The sequence below is a fragment of the Echeneis naucrates genome, chromosome 4, assembly GCF_900963305.1.
Source record: "Echeneis naucrates chromosome 4, fEcheNa1.1, whole genome shotgun sequence".
NCBI lineage: Eukaryota > Metazoa > Chordata > Actinopteri > Carangiformes > Echeneidae > Echeneis > Echeneis naucrates.
Genome location: NC_042514.1, coordinates 4,303,336 through 4,327,322, shown reverse-complemented (window position 1 = coordinate 4,327,322; position 23,987 = coordinate 4,303,336). Strand labels below are relative to the sequence as shown.

The 23,987-nt window shown below is 39.8% G+C and overlaps 2 protein-coding genes across 8 annotated transcripts; one reads left to right on the top strand and one right to left on the bottom strand.

Annotated features, from left to right (window-relative positions):
• Window positions 1–1,322: 1,322 nt before the first annotated feature.
• Window positions 1,323–15,589, bottom strand: tnfaip8l1 (tumor necrosis factor, alpha-induced protein 8-like 1). Of its 5 annotated transcripts, none has more exons than XM_029499907.1 (4): window positions 15,270–15,589; window positions 11,425–11,520; window positions 4,613–4,892; window positions 1,323–3,733 (listed from the first exon to the last, which is right to left on the bottom strand). In XM_029499907.1, exons 3-4 carry the CDS (start codon window positions 4,882–4,884, stop codon window positions 3,445–3,447), a joined length of 561 nt encoding a protein of 186 aa, XP_029355767.1. In that variant the 5' UTR covers window positions 4,885–4,892; window positions 11,425–11,520; window positions 15,270–15,589; the 3' UTR covers window positions 1,323–3,444. The 5 variants fall into 5 exon arrangements, with proteins under 5 accessions (XP_029355767.1, XP_029355768.1, XP_029355769.1 ...); XM_029499908.1 differs by having other exon boundaries at window positions 11,430–11,520; XM_029499909.1 differs by having other exon boundaries at window positions 11,425–11,485.
• A 1,625-nt stretch (window positions 15,590–17,214) lies between these two features.
• Window positions 17,215–22,909, top strand: cope (COPI coat complex subunit epsilon). Of its 3 annotated transcripts, XM_029499925.1 has the most exons (10): window positions 17,215–17,332; window positions 17,482–17,544; window positions 17,689–17,789; window positions 18,076–18,228; window positions 18,556–18,609; window positions 18,864–18,945; window positions 19,223–19,378; window positions 20,819–20,887; window positions 22,002–22,076; window positions 22,563–22,909. In XM_029499925.1, exons 1-10 carry the CDS (start codon window positions 17,231–17,233, stop codon window positions 22,614–22,616), a joined length of 909 nt encoding a protein of 302 aa, XP_029355785.1. In that variant the 5' UTR covers window positions 17,215–17,230; the 3' UTR covers window positions 22,617–22,909. The 3 variants fall into 3 exon arrangements, with proteins under 3 accessions (XP_029355785.1, XP_029355786.1, XP_029355787.1); XM_029499926.1 differs by lacking the exon at window positions 18,076–18,228; XM_029499927.1 differs by lacking the exon at window positions 19,223–19,378.
• Window positions 22,910–23,987: the final 1,078 nt, after the last annotated feature.

Sequence of the window (23,987 nt, the reverse complement as noted above, 5' to 3'; positions counted from 1 at the left end):
AAAAAAAAAATCAGGCTTGCTTTGTCCTTTCTAGCAGCACTGAGCCAAACATGAGACTCATCCCTTTGTCACATTTGAGCCGGGAGAAAAGTACAACTCGGTTTAGTTCAGGTTAGAAGTCCGGGCCACCAACCCTAACTCTGATAATCTGAGTTTGAGCACGAGTGGAGAGAGTAATGAGTCGCCTGCTTGCTTCCACCTCTTCAGCGCCGTCCTTTTTAGGATGCAAGACAGCTCCTTTGTAGTCACTTCATTATGTAGAAATGATAATTATGCTCCAGTGGAAGCTAGTTGTACCAAAATGTATTAGAGCCCTCGTTCACATCCACTGATAATCAAGTCGTGCCTGTCATTTTGAAATGTTAATTTTGTGAAAGGGTTCAAGTGAGACACACACATATGCAGAAGAATGTAATAACCCCCCCCCCCCCCCCCCCACCAAAAAAAAAAATTAACTAACACCCCTCCCCCTTAAATAGTTTTACCACTTACGCAACTGTCCTAAAATAGGAGATGGGCACAAATGAATCATTCAAGCTGATGTCAGGATGTTAAGTCAAATCAAAAGAGGAAACACGCAGAGAGGCTGAGCTGAACTTGTATCTCAGTTTAGTCAGAGCTCGCTGAACCCAAGGGTGCATTCACTTAAAAGAAAAAAATAAATAAATAAATGCATGCTGAGATAATGACCATTAAATGATAATTGGGCGCTTGGTGCTGCAGTGGCCTTTCAAGTGTGCTGCAGGGAGGATCAGCAGACGAGCCACGGGGCAAATCATCACTCCAAAGTCTGAAAAGCTGCACAAAGTCAATGACAGATTAAACTCAAACTGAATTAACACCCGGCGCTCCTCCGTATGGCTACACTTCAAATCACACCACAGCTGGGAGCAATGTTTAAGTTTCGAAGCACACCGAGCAGCACGGCTTTCCATCCAACTCACTTCCTGTTCTGTCTTTTTTAACTGCTTGCGTAAAAACACAAAGACCCAAATTTGAATGATTTGTAATTCAGATGGATTTGCATTCGCTTTCATGGTTTCCTAACAATGCTGAGAACACAGAGGATGAGATTTGGCCCAACTGAATCCAGGTCAGACATAGTCAGATTATCCAACTGATCTGACCAGAGAACGCAAACACAAGGACATGCAGTGTTTCAACTGAGAGAGAGAGAGAGAGAGAGATAAAAGCAATGCATTGTTTTAAAAAAGTAAACTGTATTATATTTGGTTGTGTCTGGATACAATACAGAGACACAAAAACAATCACATGTACATGAGTGAGCATAAAAACAAGTCACAATCAACAATGGTAAAAAAAAAAAAAAAAAAAAAAAACGCAGCGTGAAAAGCGAGATTTGTTTAAGAGATTCAGGAAAATAGGTGAGGCTGCTGCGGAGGTTCCCAATCTTTCAATTGTGATACATTTTAAAACTGAGAGGGATTTAAATGAGCCCTGAGATGAGGAGGGATTGGAGAAAATGGCATCCAAAGACAATTAAAGTCAACTGTTGGAGGACTTAAGGAAAAGGATTTACTTTGAAAGCCTCCTAAAATGATGCAGTCAGACTCAAAATGGCTTTAAGAAAAACAGGAATGGGCTCAGGGAAGCAATTTAAGAATTAAAACGGTGACTAATAATAATAATGAAAAAAAAGAAAAAGGAGTGAAGTCACAACAGCCACCAGCTTTGTCTTCATTAACACCATTAGTGGGGTCGTGATTATCAAGTGCATACCGTTTCCTGAAGCGAAATAGAAAAAGACGCATCAGTCTGCTTTTCTTTGACGGTGCTTCTGTGGATAAGGTAAAGTTTCTGCAATCCTATCTGGAAAGGCACAGCGCTTATTACACAGCTCAATTTCCAATTCTCTCACAGGTACGCACACAAACGCGCACACACACATACGGAATACAAAATGAGGCCGCAGCACAAAACAATCTCCCAGACAGGCTCAGTGATACAAAAACACATATACACAAGAGGAAAGGTGGCTATTATGTGAGGTTGGAGAGGGGTCGTAGTAACTATTCATATACTCCTTTACAAGAAAGAAAGAACAGCATCTCTCACTCCATTACAGGACATGTGTCACACAAACAGAGATGCTTATCTCCTTCACTTTACATGAGGCTGCTGTGTGGTGAGATGGAGTGGCTGCTCGATGGAGGCAGGCTCCATGCCATTATATCAGCCCATAGTGGGGAGCTGTAATTGCAGTGGGAGAGAGTACAATCAGGTGCTGTGTTTGTTTCTACTCTAATCTCTGTATCCTGCCTGGCCTCTTTCACACGGACCGAGCTGCCGTTTTCGCCCGGCCTTTCATCCGACTGCTCGTGGGGAGTCTTTTTAGTTCATATCTGTCAGAATTCGAACCAAACTTTTTGTGCTTTTAGAATAGACCCGAAGCGATGCCAGTAAATCTGAAACACAGCTCACCCGGGGCTCCAACATCTATTATGAAGAGAGGTTTGCCGGCTTGACTGCTCTATTCCCACCTGATAAAATGCCAGAGAAACCTCTGCACCCGGTGCCACATTGTGCCACTCCCCTGCTGCGATTATGACATTTGGAGACATGAAGTCCAGTTTTTCTGAGCATGAAAATAGTGTTAGTGAGCCACTCCAGTCAGCACAGAGCCAATTAATAATACACAGCACAATCAAATTCCTTCATGTTTACGGTCTCTGTATGACCCAGATACTTCATATTTACTGTGTGGCTACAAACCCTACTATTAAAAGAAAACTGGGCTTATAGGGCCTTCAAAACAAAAGCCCTGCCTCCCTACAAAGTGGAGTTCAGTGCATGGTGGTGAGAGCTTTAAAATGCAGGCTAAGCAGGATTACTCGACTGCCATGCTTCACATGGTTCCTCTGTTGCACGAAAGTACAGTACAGCGCTTTTTCACGATTGAGTGCAATACGACTTTTAAAAAAAGAAAAACAAACAAAAATCACCTTTGTGTGCTTGGGTGTCTGGAAAAAGACAGAATTTTACCTTCTTTCCTCTCCTTGTGCCCCCCAGAATCCATTATGACAGGCAGCGAACAGAGATAACTGGAGACCTGTGACTGCATTCATGTCTTTTTGATTAAATAAGAGAGGAATCAGAATTCTGTTGGAATGAAGGGTTTTTTTCCCCAGAGCATGAAGTTTTACATTCATTTAAATGAAGAGCATCTGTTGGGATTTGTTTACTGTGAAAAAACAGCAAGTCAGAATGGAGAGGAAACAAAACTTTCTAAACTAACTAACCAAGGGAATTTCAGTGTTACAGTAATATATCTGAAAGGCACACACAAACACAAACCAATAAAAAAAAACCAAACAAACAAACAAAAAAAAGTTCATGATTGTCACCTTAAAAAAATAAACCCCACAAGATGGTACATGGAGGGTGACTCGAGGTAAAGGCATCTGATGACGAGGTTAACGGAGGTCAGAGGTTCCCGTCATCGAGCATCTTGTTGACGCCGTTGCAGATCCTCTGCAGGTGGGCGCGATAAACCTCAGAGGGCCCGTACAGAGCGGCCAGGAAGTCACAGTCGGCGAAGTGATTGAAGACGTGGTTGACTCTCGAGTGGCTCTTGGCTGTCAGGTGGCGCTTGATGGCCTGGTGGAGCAGTTCACGACACTCGTTCAAGATGGCGCTCATGACGCGGCGGTCAAAGGTGAACTCGATCTGGTGGAAACTGACGGCCGTCATGGCCAGAGTGTGGACTTTCTTCCTGTGAGACAACAAGAGAGAGCAGGGAGGCTGTCAGTTTCTAATTCTGGCTGGAGCAGCAGAAGTATGTAAAAATAGAAACTGCTGTCTTGTGATTTTCTTTAGAAAAGTTTTACAACCCCCCCCAATACATCAGTTATAGTATTGTCCTTCACAGCGATACAACTCCACGCTAATAAAATCACCATTCTCCATACTGTGCACTTATGTCAGCTTCACATGCCTCCAAGCTGTGTTTTACTATTTTGGTGGAAAATGTATAAACTGATGTAAAAACCAATTTCCTTAATTTGCTTCCATCAGCAGGCAAAAACAGTTCTTGAATTACTGTCCTCCTCCCTCAAAGTTCTCACAACTTCACTTCTCTGACACAGAATTAATTATTATTATATTATAGTACAGTATAAGAGCCCCTCATTTAATCCACAACAACATCACAAGTACTTTCAGACACTCATGCCTCTTTTCCAAGCATGAATAAAATAAATCTCATTTCTTTGACATGAGATATGTTAAAGAGTCATCATGTTAGTCAGAAACCAAAGTTAAGAAGTAAACAGTCCAGGCTGACCTACTGGTGATGTTGGTGATGTTGGTGATGTCTGTTAGCAGACTGAATGGAAATTCATCCGATAGTTGATAGAGATATTTCCAAAGTGGTGAATCAGCCGTGCTGCTTAAAAAAAACTTTAAAAGGTCATGGTTTGACAGGAAGTTGAACCATTCAACTTGGAACCAGCTTGGAACAGTTACTTCCCAAAACCATTTTGTTCAATGGAGTTACTGAACTTCCCTGAAACTTTGGACTGGGCCCAGCTAGCTGTTTTCCTGTGATTCCGGTCTTTCTAAGAAGCCTTTAACACAACTCTACCCTGCATACCTGAAGTTCTCCACCAGGATCAGCTCCTCGCTGTTGAACTGGTTGTTTCTGTAGAGGACTCCCAGCTTCACCACCATCTTGATCAAATTCTTGATGATCTTCTGGGACTCTTTGCGGTTCCGAGTGTACTCCTTGGTGGCGCGGTACAGCTCGTCCAGCACTTCGCTGCTGGTGTCGTCGATGAAGAGGTTCGCCATGCTCTTGGTGGCCATCTTGCTCATCAACTTCTTCTGCGCCTGCAGGGCCAGGCTCTTGGTGCTGAAGGAGTCCATGGTGAAGTCTGGGTTGGGATGAGATCGAGGAGAGAAATCACAGAAAGATGATGATGGACAAGCTCTTATTCTGCACTAACAATCTGTGAAACATGCTTGTTTGCTGGTGTTCTATATTTATTAAACCGCTTCTTAAAACATCCACTTAAACGTTCTCTTTCTGGACACAACAAGGGCCAAACACATTACACCGACAGCCTGCAGTGTGTGAGGTTATTGCAAATAACATCTTCACTAATACTGTTTAAACTGCAGGGCCAAGAACCGTCCCCTTTATCAGATAATGGGCCGTGGCAGCTGTCAAATTAGTTCCAGAAACCCTCTGGCCCAGAGCCTGCAAGGTAGTTAGTGAGGAATGTGTCATTATGGGTGTAGGAGTAAAGTCTGTTACAACAGGACCTGGCAAAGCAGCTCTGGCAATCTGGACATTTCATTTCCTGAATCCAATCAGTGAACAAGTTGTGCATGTGTGTGCAATAATAATAATAAAAAATGGAAAAGAGTAAACAGGAGACAGAAACAAGTCGAACTCTACATGCGTGTGGTTTCATTTCTGCATGACGCTGTATGTGTGTTGATGTTGGCCAGTCAAAGTGGGATGACTCAGTGAAATTCCTGTGCCTGTGATGGAGGCGCATATATAGTTGGGGTCAGGTCTTCAGCACATCACCTCATTTTAGCAGCTGCATCGCAATGTCACTTTTGCTGGACTGTACAGGCAGTTGTTTTTTTTTTTTTTTTTTGCAAAAAACTAAAAATGAGGAGGGGGGGGGGGGGGGGGTGCTGAATCTATTTTCTCACCTTGAAATGCCTCCAAGGACAATCTGAGAGTAGAGGAGAGGGAACAAGCAACAAAAAGCTCTGGGATTTTCAACAAATATTCAAGGTCTCTACAGGACAAGGTTGAATGACTGTGAAGAGTCCCTGATTTTTCCTGCAGCGCCACCGTCAGATACAAATATTCACACATTCAGTGAGAGATTTCAGATATCCACGGCACTGATACTATACATCCTATATACACAGACGCATGTTGACCACAGGAGCCAAGACAGCAGTGAAGGACTTTCTTTGAGATCTACAGAAATACAGAATCAGGATTCGTCAGGTATTAATGCCTCAAATACCAAAAGCTATCACTGAACATATCGAACAATTTAGCACATTTAAATTAATATAGAAATTCTGCTTCCTTTGCTGGATAGAATAAGCGTGAAAAACACATTTGTATTTGTGACAGGAATCCACAGAGTAGAAGTATTATTTTTGTGTCGTGCCTGTATGAGAGGATTCGTGTTGTCATTGATTCAGATCAATCAATATAGTACGTGGAAATATGTAAAATGACCTTCTTCTTCACCTCAGGAGGAAAACAGTGAGTGTAAAAAAAAATAAAATCTAATTTCACTTGTATCCTTGATGCATCTGTGTGTTACTGGAATGCAAAGTGCAGCCTGAGGAGTGACTCCCACAGTGAAAACAAAAATAATCGACTTTAAGTAAAATGTCCTATTCACATCACTACAGGGGATTAATCTTAATACAATATCCTTCCCATCCCTACAGCTTCACTACAAATCTGTTTGACTGGCAAATTGCCGATCCAAGCGGTGGAGGATAATAAAAATGCAGCAGACGAGATGAGTGGTGACATACTCCTGATGGGTGACTTGTGACTTTTACCGTTGTTGCTACTAGAAGGCAGTGTGACTACAGTGTCTTGACTTTCATTCTGCTCCTTCTCTCTCTGACTGCAATGCCTCTCTAAGAATATCAATAAGACTCCTTGGAGAGAGTGTCAGCAGGATGCTTCCCAGGGAGGAGACACACAAAGAGAGGGAGAGCTAAGACAGAGGCAGAGAGAAATAAAAGGGATGGGGGAAGGTTGTGTGATGTTGTGTATTTGGATATATGTGTATATTTATGTATATAAAGTGAATAAATGTAGGTGCTGGATGAGAGGTCATTAATTTACTCCTTCAAACTGAATCTAGTCGGTTGCAGGTGCTGAATGTTTAATCAGGACTCTTGCTGTGCTGATCAAGTATCACCCGCAGATCCCCATCGAACGTTCCTCCATGACTGGAACTCTAGAATCACTGGTCTGCACTTGTTATAGAAAATCCTGCTCTGATGCAATGTGTGTGAAACAGATAACAAGAAGAAAGACACTAATGATCTGGCTGAAAGGAAATAAATAAATATACAGTAGTCGAGTTGTTTATTTCTATATGAGAGGGCAGTGGACAATGATAACTTAGTGTCGGAGGCACCCTCTAATCACAACTGTCCTCAAGGAGAATCGTCTGCATCAACAGGGTGAGTTTGTTTACCTCCTTCTCTTCCTCTTCTCGCCTCTGCTGATGGATGTGACAGAGTTTAGAAAAGTGAAAATGGATAATGGTCACATTACAAAAATAAACCTTATACAGATTGGGGGGTGATGACTCTTGCCTGGAACCAGAGCCATCATAGCTGTCAGCCCCCATGAATAACAAAAATAAAAAGGGGAAAATAATGCAATAGGGAGGAGCGATCGTCTTTCATCCCCATGAATACAAACACTTTAAACGTGGTTACACTTTGGATTGTCTGTCTGATATTTCACTTAAAGCTGGTGAGTGACATAACGGCCCTCTGGCTCTCTTATCTCTGAGATGGAGGGAAATCCTCTCTGCAAGCTCTTATTTGCCCTCCTTCATCTCCCCAAGGCAAGAAAAGCTAAAGGCTTCATGGGAAAAGGTCCTAGAGCAAAAAGTGCTGAGAGTAATGAAAAGGTTTTTGATCAAGGCATCATTTTTCATGTGACTTTGTAGAAAGATAGTGATTAGAGCCAAAATCAAAGCAACCTGTGAAGTCCAGCAGCCAACCCCAACACAGTCACTGGTATATGCAGAGGCAGAGATTGGACCAATTTAAGCCAGAACGAGACGTGACAGCAGCAAACACTACTGAGAGTGGAAGCAAAATAAACCAGCCACAGTCATCACAGCGTGCACAAATCACACAAAAAACAAACATCTGCTCACACACATATATATATATTCACATTACCGATGGGCCTGGTTTGCCTAGTGACTGAAAATCAAATGAAAAGCAAAGACTGCAGCATAATAATTCTGTTAAATTACAGCAGATAGACGAGCTACAAACTCATCAACTGGCTCAAAACAAGCCAGGATGCATTCACGAGGACAAGTACACTAAAGCTCAGCAAACGTGACTCATGGAAACGAAACCAGACCCCACACAGCGCTGGATAGATGGCTTGTGACAGTCAGAAAGTCAAGACTTTCTCACCATCCAGCAAGTACAGACAGTGCAGTCAGACCTTTGTCACAGCATGGCTCAGGAAAAAAAAAAAAAAAAGAAGACAAAATGTTAAAAAGGCGGTTTTTATGAGGAAATGACCGGCTTGTCCTCTCCAGTCCTCTGAGGATTAATGAAGCAGGATCAGATAAAGCTTGAGAGGCCCCTTGATTATACACGTTTCATTTGCTTTGCCTCTTTGAGCTGCAGGGCAGGTAAAGTTGATGTCAGGTTTGGAGACGCTTCACCCGATAAACTTTTCACAATTCATTTGGGGAAAATGAAAAGAGTAGCATGACAACTCCGACTGGCTGTCACTTAGTGTTTCTATGATGCGGCCATTGTCGAGACCTTTGAGACTGATGCAGTGAGCAACGTCTGCATACATTTTTTAGAGTTGTTGAGTTTTATGCCATAAAAACCTAGAAACTCGATGAATCGTGCGATTTGTTAAAACTAATTCATTCACTTTCTTCACTGATTGTACAAGAAGAATAAATATTCTCAACCTGAGGCCGGAATATTTGAGGGCTTCCTAATAATTTTTATAGTCATGAGAGAGAGTGAATTATTTCTGACTTTTCTCTAATAGCATTTTTTTTTCTAAATATCAGCTACTTTCTTATCAATGTCTAAAAAACTCATTTATCTGAGAAAGAAAAAAAAAAAAGAAAACAAAAGATTTTTGTAACGTTATCGGATCTGTTCTGTATATATGGCTACACCTATCAGACAGCTTCATTTAGCAAAAAGAGAAGAACATCAGGGGGAACGGTTCATCTTGCTCTGTCCAAAGGTGACAAAAATTAAACTACCACCACCTCTAAGGTTGGCTTGAACTTTTAGATCTTCTTTATTTCATGCTTTTATAGGCCGTTGTTGTTTTACAGCTTATGTGGTGGACTTTTTCCTCAGTCAGGAGCAGTGATATTGCAGAAGGTTTCGTACAAAAGCTAAGTTTCCTGGACTAATATGGTGGTGGTACTAATCTTCCCATCTCAACCCAAGGAAGTGAATCAGTGTGTTCCCAAAAATGTCCAACTGCTGCTTTAAACAAAACAATCTGACAAGGAAAGAATTCTTGGCTGGACAAAACACACTATTCTTGTTCTAACCAAAACTGAGTAGTAGTGTCAAGGTTTGTTTTTAGGGGTCATACACAGAAAAAGAAGCTGAAAGCCAGAAACTGACTCCTTAAAATGTCAGAGGATGTAGCAAGAAGAATATTTTCAATTGGAAAGTTGTGTAAATTACAATGTAACAATATAAAAGCTGAGAAAGAGGGAAATTCTACACATTTGAAAAATTGCAAAGTAAATGGCCTGCATTTTCCTTCGATTATTAAGTGATCTTGATCACGGTACCTCTTGTTTTTGTACGATTTCACATTTTCTCAGCCATCTCAAACCGGTGAACTAGCTGTGGTTTTAGTTGGCTGTATTGCCTCACTGTGTTACACAATGATGTGAACATGCTTTTGCCTTTTGCCTGCTCATATTTTGGGTAAATCCAGCACGAGTGTGGCACTGGTTTAACAATAAGAGCATTAATAAAAATCCAGGATGCAGCCTCTGCATCACCTGTACTCATTTGTCAGTCAAATCAAAGTCAAGCTGAGAAGTGACAGGTGTGAACAGACCAGAGATTGGATCCACCTGTAGCTTCTGCCCACGCTGAACTACACCACCATGCCTAACATGGAAGAACAGACCACGGCAGCCAAAACATCACCAATTTAACACCTGCTGCCAATTCAGACGGCTTGGTGGATACTGATAACAGCCAGTACAAGGGAAAGTCAGAGCAGTGGACACTACAACCCCAAGAAAGCTTTGGCAAAGATCACAAAACTTTCCATGACACTTCATAATACAAGTGATTGGTTGATGACAGCAGAAAATGTCACGACTTTTATGCTCTCTAGGGATCAGTAGTCACCAGGATTGGAGCACTGTGACCCTGAAAGAGACAGGGAACGTCTCTGCAATCTGTCGTGAGTCGAGAACACCTTTTTTTGAGGCTAGTTCATATCTTCTCCCCTACTTCTTTTGATTTGAGGGTTACTAAATTAAGAAAAACAGAAACCTCGGTGATCCAGACATCTGAGACGCCGGAAATTTAATTGAGACGTTCCCAGTTTGAGTTCAATTGTTGACCTTTACGGTATGTCCTTCCCACTCTTTTCCTCCCCATCCACTATTCCCTGCTGTTTTCTGCTGCTGTCGACTTTCTCTTACATGAAAAACACCATAAATAGAATAATTTAAAACCTCAAAACAGGTCAAAAAGCGAAGTTTCTCAGAGGCCTAAGGTGGCATATTTAATCTGCTTGTTTTGTCTGAAACCCAAAGATACTTAGTTCAATGTCAATGAAGACGAAGAAAGAAAACCAGCAAAAACAAACAAACCACCAGGAGTTTTGGGTCCTTTTTAAAAATTCAAAATGACATGGCATTTTTTTTCTGCCAACTAACTGGTCATTTCAGCTTTTAAACAATTATCTCAAACAGCAACCTCTGAGGCTGAAACATGGAGTTATCATGAAGGTGCTAAAAACTCCACTTCCTCTAATACCCTCTTGAGGCATGCTCCAAAAATGAGTCATCGTCCAAAGACTCCTGTGTCAAAATGTCCAACTTAGGAATAAACAAATTTACAGGCTGGTGCAAAAAACAGTTTTGGTCTATGTGGCTAATTTATCCTTTAACTGACTCAAAATGTCACAAAATAGCTGACCCTATTTCTCCAGCGGCAGTCTAAAACTAAAATATTCAGTTTACCATCGTGTAAACAATTTGTGTGGCATTTTTGCTGGAAAATAAATAAAATAATGAATCAGTTCTTAGTAATACTACCTTTTGTTTTGTCAATGAACCATTATTTCAACTCTGGTCAAATTCATGCTCATTTTGGAGTTCATATTATCTGGTAATGGTGTATGGGACTAAATTATTCTACCACTTGTTGGGGATGCAAAATAATATTGACACTTTCCAACACAATATAATTGAGCAGTAACAATAGTGAGATGAATCAACATCCCTCCGACACGGTGCCAACAAAAACTAAAAAACTGACAAGCCTTTATTTTGGGGCTGTTGAAATGAATTGCATGACGATGTGTACTGTGTACCAAATACAACATTTTGTTTGCTTTGCTGCCTTTTGATTGAACTCCCACAAGTAAAATGTAAATAAAAAACAGCCAACGTGTGGAAGCCGAGAGCCTACCGTACCACGGTCCTCCGTTTTCCACTGCCAATTACAAGCAAAGTCTCACAACAGTGGCCAGCTGCCAGAAAAACAAGACAACAAAATTGTGGGTTGCTGAGAAGAGAGAAAAAAAAAAGAGGAGATCATTATAATGAATTCTAATCAGGAAATCTTGAATGAGAACCTTCTTTTTCCACACATTCTCCTCTGCTGTATGATATAATCCGTCACTGATTTGAGAAACAATAGACAGTCCTAGTTGTTATATAAGGCGCATCCGTGCTTTGTGTTCAGAGAGAACAAGGATCCACTCAATTGAGCTGTGCTACAGGAACCACTCCACTGTTGGGGAATCAACAGCAGGGTTTCAGGGCTACTGAACGCCACAATTTAGTTTTTCCATCAAGTTTTATGGTCTTTGCTTTGCTCTTTTAAGATGTTTCATAACAGAGGAGGTGCTGGCTGCGAATAACAGAGGCAGAGCAGAGAACACATTGTGTGCGCGTGTTAACACTTCTATATGGCAGAAGTGTGTAATGGCCTCTTTGTACACACACACTCATCTAGTCCGGCAGCCCTGATATAACAGCCATGATTGCATCTAGAACAGATGCAGCACACACATGGGCACATGTTACATGCAAGCTTCTTGGGTGCAAGTTGATTTTTGTGTGATGGTTATGAGCCATTTTGTGCTCATCTTCCCACACAGCCATCATCTGTGAAGATGTGTGCGGAACTGCTGAGAAAGGGGGCAATCAGCGCCTTTCGTTCAGACACCATGCCCCATCTTACCCCCCCCCCCCCTTTCTTAAGTTTTCTCAGATCTACCAGAGCCCGCTGAACAATTAATAATTAACACATTGGCAATAATGGATCGGGGATAAATAATTCAGCCTGCCGATTTGGATTAAAATAGACATGAGGAAAAGAGCAGTCTTCCCAGTGCAACAGGTTGGGGCAGAGATGTGAGGCAGGGAGAAAGGCTGGACTACCAGTGCATTAGCAGACAGTGGCTGCAAGCTGATAATATTAATTTAGGAACATCAGTCAGAGTTATGCATGTGTAATAAGGCTGAGAAATACAGTATCGGCTGCTCTGCCCAGGGGCCAGCACAACAATCACTGACAATATTTGTTCTAGCATTAAAATTCATAAGACCATTGTTTTATAGTTACAACGGAGCAGATTTTGAATAACACAGAAAGAATCATAAAGAAAAATAAGAATAAAAAACACCAAATCTCTATCACGTGACTTGACTTTGATTGCCATGTCCAAGTTTAATTACATATTATTTACAATATAATTAGAGCCCTAACGGCGCTGCAAACAAGGCAAGACATAATCAAGGTACTAACCATTCCTTGAGCTATGACTGATGTCTGGGCCAATGGCGTTTTAATTAAGGCCACCGTAAGAGCAGGCAACATTATGACTAATTTTCTTCACTTCAAGCCTAGAGAGCATAATTTGTTAACTTAGTATGTTAATGGAGTAGCAAATACCCGTGTGCATAGCTGCAGGAACAGCAGGGATGGAGATGGAGAGTGAAACCAGAGGGGGGGCTGATATGAGCGGACATGACTGTGACTAATACATGACTCAAGTGAGATTTGAAATGAGTCTAGCCTATTGGCAAATAACACTATCCCTTAGTCTCTCCATATCAAACAATGATATGATATTTGCAGGTCATGTGGCTTTGCTCTTTCAGACAAGGCCACATGTCCAGAGTGTTTCGGGTTTTCATGGAAACCGTAGGCCACCTATGTGCTCGGCTGAACTTTGCAGTCTAGTAAAAGCAGGTCAACCAAGTCTCATCTTGTCTTCTCATTGAGTTACTGTTGATTCTGCTCAGCAGGAACGACCAAGTCTATAGCACCATTGCTGCAATTTCAAGCTCTGCCTTTAATAACACTGCATGAGGAATGTCTGGCAACGTGACTGTATTGTCCTGTAAAGGAGACACAGAGGAGGGGATCTGCACAGATAGAATTACATTGACAGCTACATAGATGAGGCTCAGTAGCCTCTTCTTAATCCTGCTGGGCTGTTATTGTATATTATTATTTATTGTCCATCTGAGTCATACTGTGCTGAAACAATTATAAAGCCACTGTGAAGCACAAAGCAGTGATTCATGCAGAAATGTGAATGCTCATTAAAATCAGCCATGGATGAAATGTAAAACAAAACTTTTATTGGACTGTATTTCACTTCCATGCTGCCCAAACCTATGGAACTCTGTTTGACTTTTATTATTATTAACACAATTTTTGTTTTCAATCATCATAGTGATAACTGGGTTAAATTTCAACATAGCAAAGGGTGACAAATTGAGAAAAAATGGTCATCACAAACTCAAGAATTTCACAAATCAAAATGGCCAATAAACCATACGCTATCCTATCCCATCTGAGGGGAAGCCACATGATATTTTACAATTAATCAATAATCTAATTAATTGGCAATCCTGCCAAACAAACTAACTGTATCAGCTGCAGATTATCAAGACTGTATTTTAACATAACATATTATATTGTATTTACAGCACATGGGTGATATTAATTTCTGTCATGAGATCACTGCTTCTCAACTGCTGCTGCAAAAAAACAAAAACAAAAAAAACCACCCCACAAAGGAAGTCTTGGCAACAAAAACAAACACTTCCTAACACAGTCCTAATCCAAGGGCATAATTCATCTGACATGTCTGTTGAGGCAATTCATGATAACGTGTGCTGCTACCTGCCAGAGCCCAGGCTGCACAGTGAAGCTATTCATCCACACTCAAGCCTTGTTCTGGAGAGGAGCTTTACAATGTAAACACAGCAATGTGTTATAAAATTTAATCAATGTTTGCTGAACATGTGTCCTCGCCCTTTTCAATCTTGGTTGGCGGTGGATGATACCGGAACAACAATTGGAGGACGACTGGGTGTTTAAAGGAGCAGAGATAAATATATCTCCTTTAGCTGTATTTGCTTTCTTCCCCACTTCCTCCATAGTGGACTCATTGTGCATTCATAATAAATGCAAATTCCTTAAAAGAATACCATCTTTAGTGACCGCTAAACATGCAGTCTCTGGATTTCAATGGACATGTTTAAACTCTGAATCAGGCTTCATAAAGAAATCTTTTCTGATGCACTTTTATATCACTTTATATCACAGAAAATGTCCTGACCGAGCATGAATCCAAGCTGAACCTGAACCGGTGTAACATATCCAATTTTTCCAACCACAGGTTTCAAATAACAGTACACACAGTGGGCCTTTATCAGTAATGTATCACCTGTCAGTGCCTAACAATCCCATGTTTTCCATTTGATTTCTTAATAAAACGTAAAAACAGCACACGTCTTTGTTCTACCTTCATCATCTGAGAGCTAACAGAAATCCCCTTCTGCTCTGCACAACCACACAATGAATGTAAATCAGCTTTATAATAATAATGATAACGACAATAACCGGACTGAGACGGAGCTGTTAAACTTTAAACGACAGACGCTTAAAGTTTTTCTTATTTTTAATCATCATTCAATTGAAATCACGTCCAAACTGATTAGCCGCTACTTCCGCTAACTGTTCAAAAAAATAAGAGTCTGCGGACCAAACTTCGCTAACACGCTACTGACGTTTTGTTTGTAATGTTTTCACCTAAAACGGCTAAAATAAGCTTCTCTCTCTAAAAAAAAATAAAGTAATGTGACTGGTTTAATAAAATCATGTGTACAACTATTATTAATAATAAAGATGTCGCCGTTGTTTGAGATGCTACATGAAAAAAAAAAAAAAAACACACACACACAAACAAACCGGCCGACCGTTAGAAGTTTTAAACATCATGGAGGACTCACCTTCTTCAACAAGGTGAGCAGCTAATCAGAACAAAATCCCCCTTAAGTCTTCATCCCGGCAGCGAAAGGCAAAAGTCTCCTCACAGCATGTTGTTTGTTAGCTTGTTTGGTTGGATCTCCTTGATGTATGTGTTTTGTTTTTTGTTTTTTTTGTTTTTTTTTTTTTTGTAAAGAAAAACACAAACACACAACAAACGGACACACACACACGCCTCCTCCCTGGTTGTGCAGCCGTGTGTCGGGTACAGATGTGTGAATTATTGAAGGGCTGTTTCCTTGTCTGGGCTGCTGCAGCAGCTCGGCTCGGCTCGGCTCGGATCGGATCGGATCGGTTACCGGAGCTTGTTGTAACCCGATTCCTCCGAGTTAACAAAAAAAAAAAAGTTTCAAACTTGAGGCAGCGCTGGAAGTCAGCAGATTGATGGAGGCTTGGACCAATGGAGGAGCAGAAAAAGAAAGGGGGCTTTTATTTATTTATTTATTTTTATTTTTACAGCCAACACGTTTCCTGGCTCCCACCCCATCAGGGTTTCCAGTAATTATCCTGGGCCAGTCTGCATTCCCAGTCCTGGAGGTTTTCCAGTGGGAATACGGTGACGGGAACAATGAGCAGGAACTGTTCTGTCGTTAATTAATTAAATGATATGCCAGCTTTTAAAAAATGACTTTCCTATTTCCTTTTTTTTTGTAGTTGGTATTGTTTCTAATATTTAATAAGAAACTAGGATTGTAATTTTCCGTCTCTGTCTGTGTGTGTGTGAGAGAGAAAGAAATAGATTTGGTCACCGGATGTTTTCTGGAGAGAGGAAGTTTTCCTTCATCTGTCTTAATGAGGACACCGGAAATCCCTGGATACAAATACCATTCTTGCAGTTCATTGTTATCTTAACACTGAGGTAATGTTATTGTTGGTTTGGTATATTATGCACTGGCATATCCTGACAGTGTCATACACTTCCTGTCAGAAGCTAAAATATGACCCCACATTCTACAGCTTTCAAATATAAGTTTTGTTATTTAGTCTGTTTTTGGCGTTTCGGTCTTTGGCCTCATCTAAAGTGTAAGAATCTGGAGTAATAAAACAGGTCACTGTGAAACACCTTTAATGAAGAAATGGATCCAGCGCGCCCTCTACTGGTCCAACATGAGGAAAATGTTAAAACTACGTTAAAGTCTCTCAAGTGAGGATATTAAAATAACAAAAAGCAAAAGTGAGTGAGCGATGGCACAAGCCAGCATGGAGAACATATGCAGCAATATAGATAATCGGAAAAGTAAAATTAACATGTTCTGCCTCTATAACCTTCCAGAATAGATTTAATTCCACAACGGCAATTTTTTCCCCAGTGAAAGGCTGTTTCAAATGGTTAGTGCCATTACAGTTTGGCCTGCAAGGAAATTTCTTCTTCTTGATGAATCTAAAAACTAATTTTCTTGACCGTTTGACTGATTCACATCTAGTTCCAAAGCTTGTGTTCAGACCTCTTGATTCATCTGACCAACCATCAATAAGTTACTCTCATACATTTGTAATAGATCATTCTCACTTGTCAGCAATCCTTCCTTTCCATTGGGGATCAAAGTTTGGATATAATATTGTATTTCTGAATGTGTGCGGATGTGTCATTAGATGGTTTAGGTGGATTTAAATCTCCATTCCTCAAATAATGCACCAACCCCATGAGTCTTCAGCTCACTTTTAAGAAGGAAGCGCCCTAAATATTATCCTTATGGTTGAAATAAATAAAAAAGGGCGCCCAAAAGTGAACTTGTACCATTGTGGGGATAACGTCATAATAACGAATCAATATTATTATTTTCCCCCATAGTAAACTACTGAAAACAACTTAAATTCACCAACGTTTATTATTTTGTATAGAACTCCACTTCCCAGAATCCGCGGCACCGAACAGGAAGGTGACGCATTTTTGCTACGTGTCGGGAAGTTGTCTGTAGTCAACATGGCGGCGCAGCAGGGTGATGTTGATGAACTCTTCGATGTGAAAAATGCTTATTACATCGGCAGTTATCAGCAATGTATTAACGAAGCTCAGAAGGTGAAGGTAGGTAGCTACAGTTGACGGCTCCGCGTTTTTTTTAAATGGATTATTTCGTCCATTTTGTGGCCCTCGAATTCGCGACATTCATTCCGGTTTATGAACGATGATGTCAAATGTTTTTAGCTAATTCTGCTCTGTGATGTCTTTTGAAGCCGACTTCACCAGAGAAGGAGACTGAACGGGACATGTTTTTGTACAGAGCATACATCGCTCAGGTAAGTCTGTTTGCGACGTCCTCAGGTGTAAATCCTCTGTGTCACCCTGAGCTCAGTTTCTGGGTGACTATTTTCCACCATCACAGATTAAAAAACAAACGAATACATGCCCTTCCTCACCTGCTGTGCTTTCTGCTGTTGCAGAGGAAGTATGCTGTTGTATTGGATGACATCAAGACCAATTCTCCACCCGAGCTTCAAGCTGTCAGGATGTTTGCAGAATATCTGTCGAGTCAAAACAAAAGGCAAGAGCTTGCATTTCACATGAAGTTCAACCTGAAGTTGAAATATATGGCTGAAATGTTGTCAGTGTGTTGTGCAAACAGTACCTCTAACCCTAAACCCCCAAATCAACGAATGAACAGAAGAACTGTTACTTAGCATCAGGTAGTTACTAAAAATGCTATGTAAGGCTTAAATGCTCGACATATCAGCTTCTATTTTAGGAGATTCAAGCATTTTATTGAGTTTTAAGTCATTTTGGTTTGCTTTGATTCTTTTATTTGATTTTGTTAATATTTTCTTATGCAGGGATGCTATTGTTGCTGATCTAGACAAGAAGATGGCTAAGAGTGTGGATGCTGCCAACACCACCTTCCTCCTCATGGCTGGCTCCATCTACTACCACGAAATGAACACTGATGCTGCACTCAGGACACTGCACCAAGGAGAAAGCCTGGAGTGGTAAGAAGGGACAAAGATTTCACTTGGAGGGTGTCAGCAAGACTGTCTTTAATGCAAATTAGCTTCCATTAAATGTATCATCAAAGAATATAAGTGCTGTTCCCTTCTGTGAAGTACATCCAACATTCATAGAAAGTGCACAAGATGACGGAGCAAATTTGTTTAATCTCTGTTCTTTGCATTTAAATGTGGTCAATCTACCAGGTAATATGTCAACAAAGAAAGGAATTGGTAAAACTGCATTGTTTTTTACATCAGTATGACCAAAACAGTTTGACATCATATGAAAAGGAAGCAATTGATCCTCATCACTTACTTGTTTTTCAGCATGGCCATGACCATCCAGGTGTTGTTGAGTCTGGATCGTGTTGACCTGGCAAGGTATGGCTCAGCTCAGAAAATGGAATGATTGGCGTTGTTATGTTATGTTAGCTTATCTGAAAGGTATAGGAAGACTTTCTGGTCCTTTCTGATTGTGTTATTATGATGATAGCGGCTCCTCGTTGTTCAGGCTTAGACTTAAGCCTGAGGAAGCAACATAAAAATATGAGTAGACTCTTCATACATAAAACCATACACTGAATGTTTGCACAAGGAGTGTGGTGACATTGCTCTTTTGTCTTTCTCATCGTCAGGAAAGAGCTGAAGAAGATGCAGGAGCAGGATGAGGATGCCACTCTAACTCAGCTGGCCACAGCCTGGGTTAATATTGCTGTTGTAAGACACTAAATCCACTTTGTATTTTGATTGACAAAGGCTTCATGTTTTACATGGTTAGCATGCAGGCTAGGTATATAGACAGGCATATTTAAAAAGGATAATTTTCCATTTTTGAAGTTCTCATATTGCATATTATGGCATTTCCACTTGTCTAGAAGCAAAAAGCAACAAAATAAGAATTAACGCCCAGGCTTAAGTACTTCTTAGCTTGTAGTCTGAAAAGATAACATCTCTTCTTGTCTACTTCCTTTTCGGCATCCTGCTTATGTTCCAGGGTGGAGAGAAGCTGCAGGATGCATACTACATCTTTCAGGAGATGTCAGACAAGTACTCATCAACACTGCTGCTTCTCAACGGCCAGGCAGCCTGTTACATGGCTCAGAACAAGTGGGAGGAGGCAGAGGGAGTGCTACAGGAGGCACTTGATAAGGTTAGTTGACAGTTGAGTCTTTTTTTTTTGTCTCTGTTGCTCTGTCTTCTAAATGTTAACTGACAGAACACACTGTGGTACAAATTCATGGCACTAACTTATTCAGTTAAGCTCTTAATTGCCTCTTTAAGAGGCTGCCATTACATATCATATTCATCATGATGAAATGGCTGCTAAGTAGCAGAGTTATGGATACATGGTTGAAGCTCCTTGCTAGATGCATCCAAAGTGATTTTGGAATCAGGAAATAGGGGCTACTGTTTAAAACAATTAATATTTTTGTATTGGCTGGAGTCCCTCTCTTTTTCTCAATTACCTCATAGTATCATGTAGATACTATGAGGTAATTGACACAATTGACACAAATGTCAAAATATAATCAAATTTACAAAAAGGCCAAGTGCAATATTACAAAATTTTACAAGATAAAATGTGTTATAACATGTTCTTTGCATCATGAAAAGGAATATATTTGTTTGGCACAAGAGCCAAAAAGAAAACACTGTCATTTAAATGTTTTTACAATGAAAATGAAATGCAAAAGTGATCATTCAAACTGAAATTGCACTATAGTTTTGTTTTTATTTCATTTTAATTTTGTATCATATGCCTAAAAAAACCCTAATGTCGCATTGACTTTCCATATTACTGCTGTTTCACTGCTTTTATTCAAATTTCTGTGCAATGTAGAATGAGATTGAGCATTTTACAAATGCTGACAAATAATACCCTAACAAGTCTGACTTGCAACAAAATGTAATAAAAAAATCATACATATTTAGTTGCTTTTCTATATGTTATCACCAAAGTGAGTATGTAAATGTTTCAACTTCCTGCGACTTATTTTCTGTTAGCTAAAGGGGCAACTTTGTGTGGCTTTAAATTAAATCAGCTGTATCGGTCAGTTTAAGTGAAGCCCTTAGCAGACTTTCTAATCTTTTTTTTTTTGATTAAATTATTCAGATATCTTGGATGGAGTAATCATGGATCATAGGGTAAACCCGAAGTTAATGATGCTTTGAGTTGGAATCACCCGACAGTATTAACTGGTTAAATATTTACAAGGATAGGCTTTCCTTTTTTTTTTTTTTTTTTTTTTAAACACGTAACACAACACGCCTTCAATGTGTTTTATGGTGATATAATATAAATACGACACATGCCGTTTGACACACATGAGCAGAAATATTAACCTTTGAGCAACTCATACTTTTCATCTGCTTCCACTTTCATGGCAGTTAATACTAGATTGGATATTGCACAAGAGCTAGCTGCACTTATTTCAGAAGAAATCAAGATAATTTCTTTCAGTTATTCATCTCACCTTAAATGTGCCAAAAAGAATGTATCACTCATTTTTACTGTGTACTTCCCTCAACGATTTAGCTGTGTGAGCATCTTTGGCTTTCTATTAATCTTTCTTTCTGTCTTCATTTTTAGGACAGCAGCCACCCTGAGACGTTGATCAACCTCATAGTGCTGACCCAACACATGGGCAAAGCTCCAGAGGTAAGACTTTGGACCTAAAGCTGTTAAGGATAATTTTAACAGCAGTCAGTTTCTCTGTTTGCTATGGACAATCTCACCCTTGTTGTAAGAAGTCTTGAAATTTCTTTTCTCAAGAACCATATGCACTTATGAGTGCAAGATTAAGAAATTTAATAAGGTGTTGATTAAACCAGCCATGCAATTTCTTGATTGTGTTTGCTTTCTTCCAGAGAAAGTGTCATCTAGGCATATTTGCTTGTTTATTGACATGTTAGTTATTCACCATGGAACTCAGAGTTCACAAGATAAAGTCTCAATTATCATCGCTGACCATTGACTCAAAGCCATCATTAAAAAGTTTCTAACTGTGATAACCACTGATTAGCGCACCTCACCCAAGGTTAACAGGAACAGTGTAGACATTTTTTTACACACAGGTCTAATACTCAGGTATGCAAGGAAAGACTGGGCTTTCAAATTAATTTTTAAAATGTCTAAATATAAATTCAGCATTGTTAATGTTGTCCTTTTGTCAAATGTCTAAATGATGATAGTGGAAATTCAGATATTGTCTGTTGTAAACTGCGTGTGTACTGAAGGAAATAAAGCCCAAAAATGTCCCTATAGAAAGATATTTCAGCACTTTTGAACACAGCAGTACAAAGATCAGCAGTATCTGAAGTACAGCTTGGCTTGAGCCAGATTTTGAGACAGCAGAGTTTATCTGTGGTTTCATTGACTTTGTTGCCAATGATCGGCTAAGACACAACCTGAGCTCGTAATACGAGTGAAACATTATGTTTTTTTTTTTTTGTTTGTTTTTTTAAATACACAAGCCTCACTCACGTCAAACTAGAACATAGTGTGGAACACATGTAACAGCACATCTGCACAAATTTCTAAAGTGAAACAAGCAAAAGAGCAGATATGTGTACTCCAGACCCCAGAAAACAAGTTCTGTTGTTGACAAGCCTTCATTATTTTTTACTTTATCCTGTAGTTTTAAATGCCCTGAAAATCTTTAAGCCATGTTTGGGATATTTTAAGTTATTTTTTTACATTTTTATTGTTTTTTGTTTCTTTTTTTGCTTACAGTTGTCATTTCATAACTCGATCTATTTACTTTTTTACTCAGGTAACCAGCCGATACCTCTCCCAGCTGAAAGATGCACACAGAGCTCATCCTTTCCTCAAGGACTATTTAGCCAAGGTAACTTGCTCATGTTAGGATGTGTTAATCCAGTGCTCTTTGTTATACTCTAATGGTGGCAGACTCTTGTTTACCACTGATTCATGACTGGGGTCCCACTGCATGATCACTGTTGAACTCCTGAAAGTTTAGAGAGGTTTTGGGGGGGGGGGTGAGACATCTGTTAGGATCAGTGGCCAGGACACATGTACCGCTCACGCTTGTTGACAAACCCAAATAACTCTGTTTATAATTTTACTACCTGGTTTGGTTGTTTTAATAGTCAGGCAGCAGGTGACCTTGGAGCAATGCCAGTGACAACATTAAACTCTTTGTAGCCTTTGTGACTTATCTACAAGCGTGCAAATGTACACAAACATGCTGAAATATGATTATAAGAGTACCAAACAAACCCAAAACTAAACAAACCCTGCGATGCACAGCTGTTCCTAAAGTCCGATGTTTTTCCTGATGTTCCAGTATTTCATCTGCTCTGTTTTTCTCCAGGAGAATGAGTTTGACAGACTAGTGATGCAGTACGCTCCCACTGCTACGGCCTGAGACACCTGTTTCGATTCAGATGCATCAACAATGGACTTAAAACACTTTTTATCTCTCATACACACATAACCAATATTTGCTAGATTTTTTTTCTATCAGAAAAGATTTGCTTAATACAACTTGGGCTATGTTATTTAAACCAGACTGCATGTCGTCATATCCCTTGGGGATAGATCAAACATGTCTGATTTGTTATCCATTCTTTATAAATGAACATTTGTCTTATGGAAATGATCACATCTGTTCAATGTAAGCATTCCTTCGACATGATAATAAATGTTTAATACGTGTTTTTGAAGTGTGGGTTTGTAAACAAACAGAAACACTATACATGGCCACATCACAAATTTAAATCAAGGTTGGATTTCCAACTGGTCAGGAAACTCCGATTCACACGGTCCCCAAAAGCTTTAACACTTAAAATCTCAGTCTCTTTATATCTCTTTCCTCTACACACAGCACAGATTTTCTTTACTAAATTATTGATAGTTCATTATATGCAAATGAATGAAATCCCCATTCAAGAACAAGTGAACATATTCTAAAGTCTTGTTTGTGCAACCTGTGCCCAAAAACCCAAAGATGCTGGTGTTTTTTTGTTCTTAAAAAAAAAAAAAAACCCAACTAAGCAAAACATGATGACTGAATATTTACATTTGATAGACTGGAACCCAAGGAAAGATTATTACCTGGGAAAAGCCAATACCTGCTAAAGGCCCCCAAAAGTCCCTGGTTTACTCCAAAGCACTAATTACATAATTTTATTAATCATAAACGTAGCTGAGATTTTTTTATAAAGAAGAAAAATATAATGTCAAAACAAATATTGAAAATCCCCATTCAGTATTCCCTTACGTCTGAGTGAAATAATCAAATTACTCTGCTGGTCTTGTTGGTTACCAAAGAAAATGTAAATTAATAAAAAAAAAATAGCATTTCACTTAAAATACAATATAATAATAATATTAATAAAGTTTAAATGACTTATTTTCAATCCACTAAAAAAAAAACTAAATCCAAGAACGGTCATCATAGACTTGTGTGAAATGGGCTTCCTGGATAAGCTAACCTCATCTTGTATATAGGGAATGTAAAATTTACACATACAACTTAAACAATCCGCAAACTAAAACCAAAGGAGCCCCTAAAAATCATAGAAAGGAATACACAGTAATCCAACACAACCTGAACGACAGCACACGGAGAACAGAAGAAGAATAAATCAGGTCTTTCCACACAGGGTGGAACACAGACCTGACCTTCTGGGCACCCGTACAGGTGCTAGATTCATATCAACGCTGCAGGTCTGGTTGGTCGTCTGTCTCTTTAAGTCGTCCTCTTTAATCCTCAGCAGGAGGTCCACTGAGGAGA

Coding starts and splice junctions, on each gene's coding strand:
- tnfaip8l1 (XM_029499907.1), bottom strand. CDS start 4,884: ATGGACTCCTTCAGCACCAAGAGCCTGGCCCTGCAGGCGCAGAAGAAG. Junction 3,734..4,612: donor ATCCTGGTGGAGAACTTCAG/GTATGCAGGGTA, acceptor GTTGTCTCACAG/GAAGAAAGTCCACACTCTGG.
- cope (XM_029499925.1), top strand. CDS start 17,231: ATGGCGGCGCAGCAGGGTGATGTTGATGAACTCTTCGATGTGAAAAAT. Junction 17,333..17,481: donor ACGAAGCTCAGAAGGTGAAG/GTAGGTAGCTAC, acceptor TGTCTTTTGAAG/CCGACTTCACCAGAGAAGGA. Junction 19,379..20,818: donor TACAGGAGGCACTTGATAAG/GTTAGTTGACAG, acceptor CTTCATTTTTAG/GACAGCAGCCACCCTGAGAC.